Source organism: Microtus oregoni, unplaced genomic scaffold (genome assembly GCF_018167655.1).
Source record: "Microtus oregoni isolate MIOR12 unplaced genomic scaffold, Mior012 000003F_ref0000135, whole genome shotgun sequence".
Taxonomy (NCBI): domain Eukaryota; kingdom Metazoa; phylum Chordata; class Mammalia; order Rodentia; family Cricetidae; genus Microtus; species Microtus oregoni.
Window position 1 is genome coordinate 5818959 of NW_024543062.1, and position 15781 is coordinate 5834739.

Sequence of the window (15781 nt, forward strand, 5' to 3'; positions counted from 1 at the left end):
CTGAAACATGATGCAGTCCTACACTCTGGTATCACAATACTTCATTATTTCTCCTGGTGTTAAGTTTTGCCTTCACGATACTCAGATTATCAAGCGAACCAAAGGAAAAATCTCATTCTCTTTTTATTATGGATAGACCATCAGGAATGAAAGTTTTACAAAGAGGATGAGGGTTAGACTTGAAGGAAACTAAATATGTTTGGTTAAACATTAGGTCTTAAAGTTTGCACCATTAAAGCCAGTTTTAATAAGGAGATAATCATTGTTTATTTTCTTTCTTTTGGATCTTTCTGTAGCCATGGGTATTACGAGGTGCTGCACTTAAAATTGGGGTAGAATTACAAATTGGATAGTAAGGGTTCCAGCATTGCTCTTCTATTTTATTGACTTAGGGTTCACTTTAGAGTTCACATTGATCCATTCCCTGTGTCTCCCCACAGTAGTTCTGCTGCAGCTGCAGGACCCTGAATCCCATAGGAGATGCCCTGGGAAAGATGGTCTTTTTTCCTGCCATTCCCTCAGCACCAGCTGAAGTAGACTTTGTTGAAGTAACTTGTCCTAGCATGATCCATCCATGGTTATCACCAACAGGCCACATCTTAATTTCCTAAGGCTTGCCTCCCTGTGTACTGAGTCATCTGTTTGAGTCACAAAAAGGAATGAAAGATAATCTTTTCTATATGCAGAAAGATCAAACTCTATTGATCACAGTTATCTTCACTTTACAGAAAAGCACTGCACATGTGAGAATTTTAAAATTCAAGAATCAAATAGAAATAGTGAAGAAAGTCAAACAGAAATGAAGCTGTAAATAAAACATTAGTCAAATAAAAAACTCAGTGATTTCATTGGTCTTTTTCTTGCTGAGTAGTACTCCATTGTGTAAATATGTCACATTTTCTTTATCCATTTCTTCGGTTGCAGGACACCTAGGTTGTTTACGGTTTCTGGCTGTTATGAATAAAGCTGCTTTGAACACAGCTGAGCAGATGTCCTTGTGGAATACATTTTAATCCTTTAGGTATATGTGCAAGAGTGGTATTGCTGGGTCTTGAGTTAGATTGATTCCCAATTTTCTAAGAAACCACCACAGTGATTTCCAAAGTGGCTGTACAGGTTTGCACTCCCACCAGCAATAGAGGAGTATTTTCCTTACTCTTCATCCTTTCCAGCATAAACTATCCTTGGCATGTAAATGAATGGAACTAGAAAAAAAAGCATCCTGACTGAGGTAACCCAGACCCAGATAGACAAACATGGTATGTACTCACTCATAAGTGGTTATTAGACATAAAGCAAAGGATAAGCAGCCTATAGTCCATGATCCCAGAAAAGTTAAGTAACAAGGAGAAATGTAAGAGAGACATACATGTATCCCCCTGGAAATAGGAAACAGACAAAATCTCTTGAAAAAATTGGGAGTATGAGGAAGAGGAGGAATGTTAGAAGGGGAGGAGGAAGAGATAAGGAGAGAGAGGAAGAGAACATGAGGGAATGGGATGCTCAAGAAGGGGGGAAGACAGAGAGAGAGAGCAAGGAAAAGATATCTTGCTTGAGGGAGCCTTCAAAGGGATAGTGGGAAACATGGCACTAGGGAAATTCTCAGCAATCCACAAGGATGATGCCACAAAAGACTCTAAGAAACCCTGGAAAGGATTCCTAAACTGGCCTTCCTCTGTAATCAGATTTATGACAACTTAACTGTCATAATAGAACCTTCATCCAGAAACTGATGGAAACAGCCACAGAGATCTACAGAAAATTACTGGGCTGAGCTACCAGAGACCAGCTCAAGAGAGGGAGGAGAGATAATAAGAGCAAAGGGGGTCAAGACTGTGATGGTGATATCCATGGAAACAGCTGACCTGAGCTAGTGAGAGCTCACTGATTCTGGACTGATAGCAAGGGAACCTGCATATGACCAAACTGCCCACTAAATGTGGAGGACAATTGTGAGTCTTGAGCAATATGTATGGGACCACTAGCAATGATTTATCCCTAGTGCTAGAATTAGCATCTTGGAGAACACTCTCTTTGGAGGGATACCTTGCTCAGCCTAGATACAGGGGTGGAGGCTGGGGCTTGGTTTTGCCTCAAAATGAAGTGTTAAGCTTTGTTGACAACCTATGGAAAGCTTTAGCCTTTCTGGGGAGTGGAGGGTGAGTAGGGGGAGAAGGGTTGGGTGAACAAGGGAGGAAGTGGGAATGGAGATAGCTATGTAAAATGAGAAAATATTATTTTTAAAAAGTTCCCAATAAAAAATGCCAAAAAAAAAAAACAACCTCAGTGAAAAGCCTCACCGACAGATTGGGCCACAAGGAAGACAGAGTATCAACACTTGAAGACAAAATAGAGGAACTGGATCCCTCACACCCACAAGGAAAATAAAGAAATTAACATATGAACAGACCATGCAGCATCTTTAAAGCTTCAAATCTATAAATGATGGGAATAGGAAGAAGAAGAATTTCATATCAAAGTCTGGGAAAATATTTCCCTTTTTAATTAAAATATATTTATATCACTTTCCCCTTTTCATTTTCTATTTCTACCTTTCCCATGCCCTTTTTTCACAACCCTTCCCATGCTCTCAGATAGCCTCTTTTGTCTTTGATTTCTGTGTGTGTGTGTGTGTGTGTGTGTGTGTGTGTGTGTGTGGCCTTCACTCTCTCTCACATACACATAAGCATCTAGACTTGTCCTCTTGCATTCATGTCCAAAATCCCAGGGTTACAGTGTTGTGTCACTATGGCAACTTTGTAATGAGAATTTACATTGCCAAGTCTATGCCAAGGGACTATAATTTTGATCCTTACAACCACCTCATGAAGTATGGCCTTCACCCCCTGTCTTATAGGTGAGGAATAGTGTCTCAGAAAGGGAAGACACTTGAGAAGGATCACACTGCTGGTAAGTAATAAAAATGGAATTAAGATAAAAACAATTTATTTTAGTTTTGAGGCAGTGTCTTAGTCTGTGGACCTGAATGCCCTTGAAATTGTGACTGTCCTGCTTCAGCCATAAAAATGTGGAAATCACAGGTATGAGCCACGATGATTGATTCAATATAAATAACTTGCTAGTATCCCATTTATAGTTGAGGATCCTAATGTTCTGTGATACATGGACTCCCTGTGTGTTATCCCTCTCACAAAGTAGTTACACGACCTGCAACCTTACATCCAACCTCATGTCAATCTCCAGTCACTTCATGATGACAGATGTTAACTGCCAAGCTTAACATGTCACTCTGTCCTATCAAGGTAGAAGTGGGAGGAGCACAGCACTAATGTCACAGGTTGCCTCCCTCTCTCTCAGCTCTTGTGTGCAGACCTAGCCTAAGGAGAAATGGTGAAGCCAAATTCTTTTTTGAGTCCCAGATGAGCTGATTCTGTGAAACCAAGCAGCTACTAAAATTCCAGGGCTGGAGGAAGCAGAAGTTACACGCATTTTTCCATGAAGCTGGCCTGCACTCAACAGGAGAGGCAGGGAAGCCTGGGGGAACAAAGTGAGCACTGGGGCCAGGAGCACCTCTAGGCAAAAGTCCAGATGGCAATCTGCCTGACCTTTAATCCATGCTTCCTGATCTAGGCTTTATATATCTGTTTTCCTGTCTGTAGACTATACCAGCTCTTTTCTGTAACTACTGCTTGTTCTCTGAATGGTATAAATCCATCCATTTCTACTACAACAGTAGTCTGTCTCCACATGTTTACCCATCCTTGGAGTGTCAGAATCAACCTGTAGAGTGTGAACCTTGACATATCTCTGCAGACACTAACAAACCCATGCCTGATTGCTCCATTCCACAGTTTCTCTGTTTAAACCATATGTTCCCATAGAGTTGGTATTGAGACTTAGAGTTCATATTTAGCCTCTGGGTACCTACCCAGCTCATCTGATTGGAAGCAGGATAATGCAGTCACGGAGACACGATTTAAAATCTATCTCCTCGGTAAGCCAGACCCAAAAAGAGGAGCATGGGATGTACTCACTCATATTTGGTTTCTAGCCATAAACAAAGAACATTGAGCCTATAATTAGTGATCCTAGAGAAGCTAAATAAGGAGAACCCAAAGAAAAACATATAGGCATCCTCCTGAATATTAACCTTCATCAGGCGATGAAAGGAGACTGAGACAGAGACCCACATTGGAGCACTGGACAGAAATCCCAAGGTCCAAATCAGGAGCAGAAGGAGAGAGAGCACGAGCAAGGAACTCAGGACCGCAAGGGGTGCACCCACACACTGAGACAATGGGGATGTTCTATTGGGAACTCACCAAGGCCAGCTGGCCTGGGTCTGAAAAAGCCTGGGATAAAATCGGACTCGCTGAACATAGAGGACAATGAGGACTACTGAGAACTCAAGAACAATGGCAATGGGTTTTTGATCCTACTGCACGTACTGGCTTTGTAGGAGCCTAGGCAGTTTGGATGCTCACCTTACTAGACCTGGATGGAGGTGGGGCTTCCTTGGACTTCCCACAGGGCAGGGAACCCTGATTGCTCTTCGGGCTGAGGAGGGAGGGGGACTTGATTGGGGAAGGGGGAAGGAAATGGGAGGCGGTGACGGGGAAGAGACAGAAATCTTTAATAAATAAATAAATTTTAAAAAAAAGAAAATCTATCTCCTCCAATTGACAAAAGATTCCTGCCACCAATTATGATGACCTAATTTTGCTTCCCTTTCTCTACTCACATGCTCGAAGCAGAGAACTGACCTCTCCAGTTGATCTCTGACCTCCATATGAGGACATGGGTCCCTAAACCACTATTAATATTTTAAAAGAAAAATCATGCCCTGTGCAGACCAAGGCTACATGATCTAAAGGAGAGAAGTCTGGGAGACTGATACTTCTCCTGCTTATTGGGAATAATCCTCTTGCTATTCCATCTCCTGGGCTCTCCAAGAGACCCTAAGGGATATTGCTCTGTGTGCAACAAAATTGTTTCCTGAAGAGGCTGGGCCCAGGTGATTTGGATAAAAGTCAGGAGAATCTCCATTGTTTCTTCTCCACCAAGTTTCTGCCCTCAAGATTATTTATCTTCTAACAAATACTAGAGCCAATTAAAGTTTTTTCTCCAAACTAAGCCTTATTGAAATTTCAAATGTTGCTAATGAACAACTTGCTGTATCTAGAAGATTGTCACTTTGCTTTAAATAGGAGAGGACTGCTTTCCTCTGAATGTATAACCATAACACTCCCATCCATGGTCTCGTGTGATTTTTCATATTTGGCATCGCATTCTATCTTGTTATTTTGCAAAAATTGCAGCTGAACATATAGGAATGAGAAATGACAAAAGAAATTATTTATTCTGTTCCTTCAATGGTAACATTATGAAAAATTATGGTACAAATTCATATCTATAATACTAAATTTGGGAAGAAGGAAATGAAATCAGCAAAAAAAATTATTTGTACATGCTTATTGTGGCAATATTCACAGTAACTAAGGTAAGGGGTCCACATAAGTGGTTATTTATTGGGTGAATGCATAAAAAATCCAAATATAATACTAATATGTTTACCATTTAAATATCAATATTATTACTTTAAGTTATATCTATATTGCAAGCATGTGTGTGTACGGATGCAAACCCCCCCACACACACACAAACACATCTGCCTCTGAAAGGACATGGATTAGAAACCCCTTAGGTCATTTACTAGACATTATGTTAAGGCCATCGACCATACATACAGGATCCTAGATATATGAACAAAATCAAATTACAAACAATTACATATACCAATATATTATTGTTTGCACTATTAGGAAAGATGAGGCACCATGGAATGATAAACAGACCACTGAAACACACTAGTCTCTGACTTCTCTACACTATAAAGTTATATATAGGATCACAAATGTAAAATAAAGTATCTCATCATGGCAGTAAAATTGATGACGACTTTGCTACACCTTAAAATTACTGAGTCTAGGTAGCAAAATAGGTAAATGCAGTTGCTGATAAAGTCAGATGACTTGAATCCAATCCTAGGAACCCATATAAAAGTGAGAGATGACAACTGACTCCACAAAAAAAATGTTCTCTGACTTCCACATATTAGTCACAGCATGTGGGTCAGCATGTATGTATTATACAGTCACATAACCATGAATAATAAATAAAAATTTAAAAATTCTGAGTCTGACACATGTCTCTTGCAAAGAAATTATTTCTAATCACATTGTTCTCTGTGATCAAAGGGGATTTCTCAGTATTTCTTGATCCCAAAATTGAAAAAAAAATGTTGAGAAATTTGGAAAAGGACAAAAGGAAGAGAAATTAATATTATAGTGAGTGGAGATAGTGATAGTGTGAATTATGCGATTGATTTGTATAATAGAGAAGCTGAAATCAGAGAATGAGAACCTCCAGGGATGAAATAGAGGGAGCACATTCTACTTTGAAGATCCCACCAGAGATCTCTGAGCTGTGTGATCATGGACACATAACCATGCTGAGCACCTCAGCAAAGGATTTTTCTATTACTTCCATCCCAACATGTTTCTCAGTGCTCTCTTTATATCTTTATTCCTAAGGCTGTAGATGAAGGGGTTCAGCATAGGGGTGACCACACTGTACATCACTGAGGCTCTTGCAGTTGACTGTGAGTTTTCCATTGAAGCAGAACTGAGGTAAACACCCAGGCCTGTGCAATAGAATAAAGAGACAACTGATAGGTGAGATGCACAGGTGGAAAATGCTTTGTACTTCCCTTGCAGTGATGTGATTGCACGTATGGTTGAAACTATCTTAGAATAAGAGTAAAGGATGCCCATCAGGGGACAGCAAGCCCACAGCACAGCTGCAAAATAGATAACCACATCATTTGGAAGGGTGTCAGAGCAAGCGTGGTGTACTACTTGATTAAGTTCACAGAAAAAGTGTGGGATTTCCAGGTCTGCACAGAAGGACAATCGCAATGTCATTAAGCTTTGTGTTGTGGAATGAAGGATATTCATGATCCAGGATGCTAGGACCATCAGCACACAGAGTCGAGGGTTCATGATGACAGTATAATGCAGAGGGTGACAGATGGCCACATACCTGTCATAGGCCATCAAAGCCAGCAGAAAGATTTCCAACCCTGAAAAGAGTATAAAGAAATGCATTTGGGCAATGCAGTTCCTATACATGATGATGTTACTTTGTGTGTATATATTCACCAACATCTTTGGGACGGTTGTAGAAGTGAAGCAGACATCCACAAAAGAAAGGTTGGAGAGGAAGAAATACATGGGTGTATGCAGGTGGGGGCCTAAAATCGTTGCCAAGATGATGAGTAGGTTCCCGAGCATGGTGATCAAGTACATTGTCAGGAACAGCACAAATAAAAAAGGCTGCAGTCTTAGATTCTTTGAAATTCCAAGAAGGAGAAAATGTGAAACTTGTGAGTCGTTCTTTGGCCCCATTTAGTTGGTGTAACTAATGAGAAGAGAGAGGGCAGGAAAATATGTGACACAGTTGTGAAAGCTCAGAGAACCCCTGCCCTGTATGTCCTGTAGCCGCGACTTGAATTCCCAGACTTTATATATGAATGGGATCTGTAATAGTCCACAACCCTTTCATGACTGATGTAATATCCTCAGATCACACTCTACCTTTTCCTGGCTGAGTTTTGAATAGTCATGAATTTGCAGAACTATTTTCTGTATTTGGAGACTATAAATTAATTATAATCACGTTGCAGCCACATCTTAGGAAAGACATGGTCTGTGCAGAATTCAAATGTCTTTAAAATCACATGAGGATGAAATAAACAAATAAATGCTTAAAGTGATAATGTAAGAAAGATGTAAGTTGGTGACAGAATGAAAGAAAACAAAGTTATGTAGGAAATGGTGTATAGGGATTGTTACTTTATACTGAGCATGTTGGCGAGAAAAAGCAATAGACCAGTAAAAAGATACCCCTAGAAGATAGTAAGGTGCTTATAGCCTGCAGGCGTATATGCCTTGCAGAAGGAACAGCCAGTGAAATTATCTGAGGAAGGTGCTTGTTTTAATATATAAGTCTAACCTGAAGCAGAGTGACTAAGAGAGTGAACAAAAGATGATATTGAAGGAATAAGTGGCTTTATTGCTGTTGAAATAATCAAGACACCATGACATTTTTCTGTTCATATGTCACTGCATTTTACTTTTAACTTGGTTGCAAAATTTCCTGTGTATTTGTTATTTTCCCAATGCCATGAAGACATCTGATGATGTCAGCTTAAGGGAAGACTATTTGCTCATGGATTGAGGGCACATTATGGGTGAGAAGGGAGGCAGACCAAAGCACAAGACAACTGGTCACAGAGCATCCACAGTCAGGGAGCAGACAGAGATGAATACTGATGCTCAATTTGTTCTCTTCATTTTTATGCAGGCTTCCCATGGGATGGTGTCACCCACATTTAGGGAAAGCCTGTCCAGCTCAGTTACACAATCTAGAAGTCCTCCTCACTTACAAGCCGAGGTGTTTGTTTTCTAGGTTATTCTATATCCTGTCAATAAGATTATCCACCACATTCTTGTAAGCTGGAAAGCATCTTTTTGCTATTGTCATAGATTAGTTTAATGGTCCAGCCTCTGTATCACGCTGTGGTCCATAAGGACCACATTAAAATCATGTCCTCCTTACCTATGCCACATGGTTAGAAATAAAATACGATAGGCAAGCCACTGGAAGCAAAATGTGTTTCTTGCAAGGAAATGGATAATATTGGGAAGTCCAAAGTAGTAATGTGGTCCAAATTCCCTTGTGTGTGGCTCCTGGTCCATAACATATACATGTATATATGTAAACACCTGTAACAGTAGGAATTGTTCGGCTTTTAGAAATGGGGATGATGGTAATACGTGAAGGGAGGCAAAGGACACATTTGTCTTCAAAGAGTTGAAGGTGACACTTCAAATTAAAAAGTATGCAATGGGGGCTGGAGAGATGGCTCAGCGGTTTAGAGCACTGGCTGCTCTTCCAGAGGTCCTGAGTTCAATTCCCAGCAACCACATGGAGGCTCACAACCATCTGTAACGAGATCTGGTGCCCTCTTCTGGTGTGTGGACATATGTGGAGGGAGAATGTTGTATACATAATAAATAAATAAGTCTTTTAAAAAAAAAGTATGCAATGTTTGTCATGGGGAAAGAGAGCAAGCATGAGAGACAAAGGCAGAGAGGAGACTAACTAGATATTAGATGAGGGGAAGGTCAGCTCTAGGGTTGCTACATGATCATGTGTTTCAGAGGACATTATAATGAAGAAAAAGCTCTATTCCATCAGCACCCTAACTACAAGAATATATACTATAAGATAAAAAAAGGTAACTTGTCAAAAATAAAGCACTTACAGTAGAGAAGTAAAAATATCTCTTGGAATGATATAATGATACTTGAACTCTCATTTGAACAAAAAAAAAGTCAAGAATAAAACAAATGAAAACTAATAAGACAAAAATACCCAAACAAAACAAAACTAAACATCTCCCCCTAAAAAAACCATGGAGGCTTAGAAAATGTGAGGAAAAGAGATTGCATAAAAAATTAATAAAAAAGAGTTGGGTGGTGGTGGTGCATGCCTTTAATCCCAGCACTTTGGAGGCAGAGGCAGGAGGATCTTAGTTTACAAGGCCTAGTTCCGGGTCAGGCAACAAAGCGACACAGAGAAACCCTGTCTTGAAAAAACCAAATAATAATAATAATAGAATCTTCATCTGGTGATGGATAGAGATAGAGACAGAGACCCACACAGGAGCACTGGACTGAGCTCCCAAGGTCCCAAGGAGGAGCAGAAGGAGGGAGAACATGAGCAAAGAATTCGGGACCACGAGGCGTGCATCCACCCACTGAGACAGTGGAGCTGATCTACGGGGAGCTCACCAAGGCCAGCTGGACTGTGACCGAAAAAGCATGGGATAAAACCGGACTCTCTGAACATGGCGAACAATGAGGGCTGATGAGACACCAAGGACAATGGCAGGGGGTTTTGATCCTACTTAATGTGCTGGCTTTGTGGGAGCCTAGCCAGTTTGGATGTTCACCTTCCTAGATATGGACGGAGGGGGGAGGACCTAGGACTTACCACAGGGCAGGGAACCGGGACTGCTCTGTGGACTGGAGAGGGGGGGGGGGGAGAGGAGTGGGGGGAGGGAGAGAAGGGTGGGAGGAGGGGGAGAAGGGTGGGAGGAGGGGGAGAATTGTGGGAGGAGGGGAAGGGAAATGGGAGGCTGGGAGGAGGTGGAAACTTGTTTTTTTGTTTATGTTTTTTTTTCTTCTTTTCGCAATAAAAAAAATTAAATAATAATAATAATAATAATAAATAAAATAAAATTTTGGAAAAGAAATATATAAATAACCATAGAATTTTGGCGGGTATATATTGAATATTAGAAGTGTACTTTTTTCTTACATTTTCTCTATAAATTTGATAAACTGGAATTGTATTATGTTGCACTTTTATTGGAGCATAGTAGTTATATGCTCTTATGGATTACAGTTTGAAGATATAATACATGCATGCATATGATTATGATGATAAAAACAAGATAATGTGTCTACTAATTATATCAACCATGTATTGCTAAATTAGACTAAGAATGCAATGTTCTTGAAGTATTTTGGAATACATTATGCATGATTTTTGTTGTTTGAGAATTTTACTTATGTATATAATTTGTTTTGGTCAAATCCACCTTCATTCTCTTCCCTCTGACTCTTTCTCTATACCTACCCTCACTTCTCCTTCTAAACTTAATGCGCTCTTTTTGACCCATAAACTTCACTTAGTGCTGCAAGTGTGTGCATTGGTGTGTGACCATTTACTACATGATTGGCAGCCTCTCGAGACTGGGATCCCCAAACAACACTGACTCTCCCTCCTCTAACAGCCATCAATTGCAATTAGCTCTTCAGTAGGCATGGGATTTTGTATGCTGGTTTGTGCCTGGCTTTGATCTTGTGTGGGTGTTTCACATGAAATTTTATTTACTATTTTTAATCTTTCTCTCTCAACTGGTCAAGAGAACATAAAAATGCATGTTCCTATGATGCCATTGCTGAACATTTTCCCAGTTTTATCTATTAACCTGTTAAACTCTTTCCTATTCTCTGATTTTATGCTTATATAATCAACCTTTTAGCGTCCATGGGGAACCCAATTAGGATTTCTCATTCTGTGGGGAACAAAAACCACACAAATAGGCACAGAGCTAGTTATCAGTAACTATTGTTATATGCATAAGAACCCACAAGTCAGATCTCTGTTTTTCTTTTCCAATGTGAATACAGCTTATGTTGTTTGATCAAATCTGAAGGGTACAGTGTGGTCCTGCCTGTTGCTCCATCCAACATGCAAAGATACCTCCAGAACATATCCTATGAAACTATGTGCCTAATCCCTAGAGAATTGTGTGTACCTTTATTTATTCCATTGTGTTGTGACTCGGCCTCCTAAAGTGAGATCCACATGAGCAGTACTCCACCGCTTTGCTTACTTTGAATTTTCAATGTGCTGTGTGATTATTTCTGCATTACATAGACTAAAAGGAAAGAAAAGAATTGTAGCATAGCAAAAGTGGAAAAGGAAAAAACTCAAAATTCAGTGAATTTTAAACAACAACAACAAAAAAGCAGGCTTAACCAAATTGAATGTGGCATCAGTAATTAGGTTAAAGACTATCCGTAATATTAATGCTTAAATGCTACCATTAGAGACTCTTGATTTATTTGGCAATGACCTACACATAAAAGAATATACTACACAATGTCCCTCTCACTGTGTGGCTCACATCAGAAGCTCAGGATATAATGACTTCAGGGTATATGTACATTTAACATATGACAATGCTGTGTCTCAATGGAGTTAGAAAAACTTCAATGTTTGTGTAAAAATTGGCATCAGTGTCAATCTAACAGAAGAAAAGTAAAATTGGTCCTATAGTTCACATATAAAAACTCAGCAAATAGTGTTATCATTAAGAAATCAAGCAATACATTAGAGGGGAACATAAAGAGATGTTTGTGGTAGATAAATGCTTCTTGACTAATGTAAGGAAACTCATAAGTGAGAAGATAGAAAAGTTTGGGCAAAATAAGAGGAGTACTCCAAAGGTATATAAACCATAACTGGAGATTACATTGAAGCTATGGCAATAGAAAACATCTAATATAATGAAAAACAACTTGAAGTAATTGTCCAACTCAAAATCCAGACATAACCTTCACTTTGTTCTACCATTCTCTGCATGTATTAAATAATTTCTCTTCTACCTAATTAACCACATCATCTTTAAGATACATCCTAGTCATATAGAGCCACCTGAAGCGTCTCAACTCCTCTCCTAATTGGTCTTCTATTGCTATCAGTTCATCTTCAATGTAGACCCTGCCATGCTGAGTTCAGTGTCCAATTCCCCTTTTGATTTGCTGAATATACAGCTGACTTAATCAGATAAGCCAGCAAACAGCCACAGTCATCTGTCATCTTTAAGACACTCTGGATTGATTCTAAAGTGACTACATTGAAATATTTTTTCTTCCCTGTCTCAGGATTTTTCAAACCATATCAGTCATGTTTCCACACTAACCTTCATGGTTTAAAGATGGGAGGTATCGTATGGAATTCTAAATTCTCCTCTAGATGGATGACTGTGGAGACAAAAGTTACAAAATAAGACGAGACAGGAAGGCAAGATCAAGCTTCATTCCCTGAGTAAATGTGATCCCAATGCAAACAGCCATGTTCTGAGCAGACAGAGTTACACAGACTGAGTAAAAATAGAAGGGATATATTTATATCTTTGGATGTCTGCTCATTAGATACATTTCACTATTTCTCTTATGATTTCACATCTGAGAACAACATTTCCCAAAGGAATGTTTCTATTCTCAGACAATTTATTTTTCCTTGCAGATTATCTTTCACCATCTGCCTCCAAGTAAAGTTACCTCCTGACACCATATCAACACTGTCAATGAAAATTTGCTCATGAAGATCCACTTTTGACTGGATTTTATAGCCTTCACTCATGATAAGGCCATAGACACCAATGTCACCATAATTTCAACTTCTTACCTCTTTTGCAAAGGGCTGATTTGTGATATCTTAACATAAAACACACTTAATATAATCCTTGATTTCAGGTACCTTTCAACAAAACACCTAATTTTAGAAAAATTCAATAACAGAAGGCATGTGTCTTCACATTATCCTAAGGGATGGGAACTTTACTTTATAGGTTTTATAGACTCTGTTTTCTGTGGTCTGCACTGATATGGACTTTATTCTGGATAATAATCTGTATCTCTCATACATATCCATCATTTCAAAGTTTTTACTTATTATTCTTGTGAAAATTTAAAGTAGTTTATTTACTTATTTTGAAATCTATAGTAAATTTTACTAATTACCATTAATCTACTATGCTGCAGATAGATTTGTCTAGTTTCGTTGTCAGTCCATGACCACACCCCAATGAACATGCCCCATCTCCTCTACCTATAGATGCCTCCCAGAACCTTGTTTGTACCCAATTTGTCCTGTAACGCCCAGCCTCCACCACTATTTTACTCTTTACTAATACAAATTCAACAATGATGGTTTCCATATTTGACTAACAGCTTGTAATTAGTTTTCTATGCTTGACTTCTTTTCCTTAATGTCATCTAATGTTATCCACATTGCCCCATATGTAGGATTTTCATTGTCTCTTTAAATCCAAAAAGTATTCTACTATCTATACATACCAACTGTTCTGGTTTGCTTACTTTTGAAGTGATGAACACCTTTAACACCAGCAACTTTGGCAAGAATGGTTCATTTTATTTTATATTTCTGAATCACAGTCTGTCATAGTGAAGTCAGGGCAGTAGGAACCTGGAAGCAAGAACTAAAGCAGAGACCACAGAGTAGTACCACTCACTGGGTTTCTCCTATAGCTTATTCAGCTTTTTATTCTGCTTTTTTCTACAACCCAGGACCACTTGCACAGTGGTGATGCCCCCACAGTGAGCTGGGCCTTCCCTCATTTATCATTAATCAATGTGCCCATCAGACATGTCTACAGGTCAATCTGGTGGAGGTATTTTCTCAGCTGATCAACAACTTTTATCTTGGTTTCCAGTCCCCCATTTCACTCAGAAGTCTTGGGGTCTATGTTTTTTGACAGTACCACACTGCTTTTAATACTATTGCTTTCCAATAATTTAAAATTCAGATATTTTGTTGTGTGTAGCTTTATATTTTAGATTCAAGATAATTTAGGTTGTATGCTGTTTTTTGATACTTCATATGAGTTTTAATGTTGCCATCTTTATTTCAGTGAACAATAGGTTTGGTGTTTTGATGAAAATTGAAAGACTATTTTGTGAGGTATGAACACTGACAATATTAATGCTTCTAATCTGTTAGAATGGGATGCTTATACTACTTTTACTTCATTAGTTTCTTTAATTTATATATTATAGTTTTCATTGTAGTTATCATTCAATTTCTTGACTAAATTTATTTCTAGATAGTTTGTGTTCATTCCCTAAGGAGGTGAGGGATACCATGTAATGCTAACTATCCCCTAAGATGCCAAGGACAATTATGTTGAATTCTATCCAAGTTCAGTCTACAGAACCAATGAGTGTTTTAGAGACTAACTTGCAAAGCATGAAAAAAGAGTTATGGGCAAGAGTTTTGGTGGATCAACCTGATAGAAGAAAAAGCGGGAAGTGGCCTTCAATGCATGGGCACATGAGACCACTTCCTAAATATAACACCAGTAGCATAGACACTGAGAACAACAATACATAAATGGGACCTGCTGAAACTGAGAAGCTTCTGTAAGGAAAAGGACACAGTCAATAAGAATAAAAGGCAGCCTACTGAAAGACCCCCCCCGCCCAGCTTATTAAACGACTTAGCACCGGTAACGCCATTTTACAAGGCTTGTACTGAATATTCAGGGTTTGAACAAAGGGCAGTTTAAAAGCTGCCAAAACAAGCTAGAGACACCTGTGGCTGGGCCGGGGGAGGAACGGGAATACCGAGAATATGGCTAGGCACCGTCTGTCCCAGGCGGGGAGGAACGGTGAAGTCTGCCCTAGATAAGAGCCAAGGCAGCCCATATCTGAATTCTCGGGAACTAGAGACCTTGTCCCGACCTGAACTCGGCCACATTCAAACTGACCAATGAAAACCCTGTAACTATGCTTCTCGCTTCTGTACCGCGCTTTTTGCTCCCCAAAACATATATAAACCCATTACCCCGACCTAAAGGTGCACAAGTCCTCTGAGAGACTTTGTCGCCCCAGGTACCTGTGTATCTGAATAAACCTCTTGCTGTTTGCATCTGTACAAGTGGTCTCGTTGTTCCTTGGGAAGGGTCTCCCCAGAGGAAAGACACTCTTGGAGGGTCTTTCACTACTGAGTGGGAAAAGATCTTTAACAACCCTACATCAGACAGAGTAACGATCTCCAAAATGTAATACAGAACTCAAGAAATTGGATATCAGAATGTCAAATAGTGTAAATAATCTAATTATAAAATGGGGTAGAGATCTAAATAGAGAATTCTCAACTGAAGAATCTCAAATGGCTGAAAGACACTTAAGGAAATGTTCAACATCCTTAACTATCAAGGAAATGCAAATCAAAACTACTCTGAGATATCATCTTATACCTGTCAGAATGGCTTAGATCAGAAACACCAATAATATCTTATGCTGGAGAGGATGCAGAGTAAGGGGAACTGTAGTGGAACTATTGTATTTTAATAAAGACTGCCTGAAGATCTGAG

General features: G+C 39.3%; 1 protein-coding gene across 1 annotated transcript; it reads right to left on the reverse strand.

Moving 5' to 3' along the window:
- Positions 1-6500: 6500 nt before the first annotated feature.
- Positions 6501-15204, reverse strand: LOC121445895 (olfactory receptor 7A17-like). Its single transcript, XM_041648065.1, has 2 exons — positions 15194-15204; positions 6501-7434 (listed from the first exon to the last, which is right to left on the reverse strand). The coding sequence occupies exon 2, from the start codon at positions 7425-7427 to the stop codon at positions 6501-6503; it is 927 nt and encodes a 308-aa protein (XP_041503999.1). The 5' UTR covers positions 7428-7434; positions 15194-15204.
- Positions 15205-15781: the final 577 nt, after the last annotated feature.

Excerpts from the sequence above, each read along its gene's own strand:
- LOC121445895 (XM_041648065.1), bottom strand. The coding sequence starts at position 7,427 with ATGGGGCCAAAGAACGACTCACAAGTTTCACATTTTCTCCTTCTTGGA.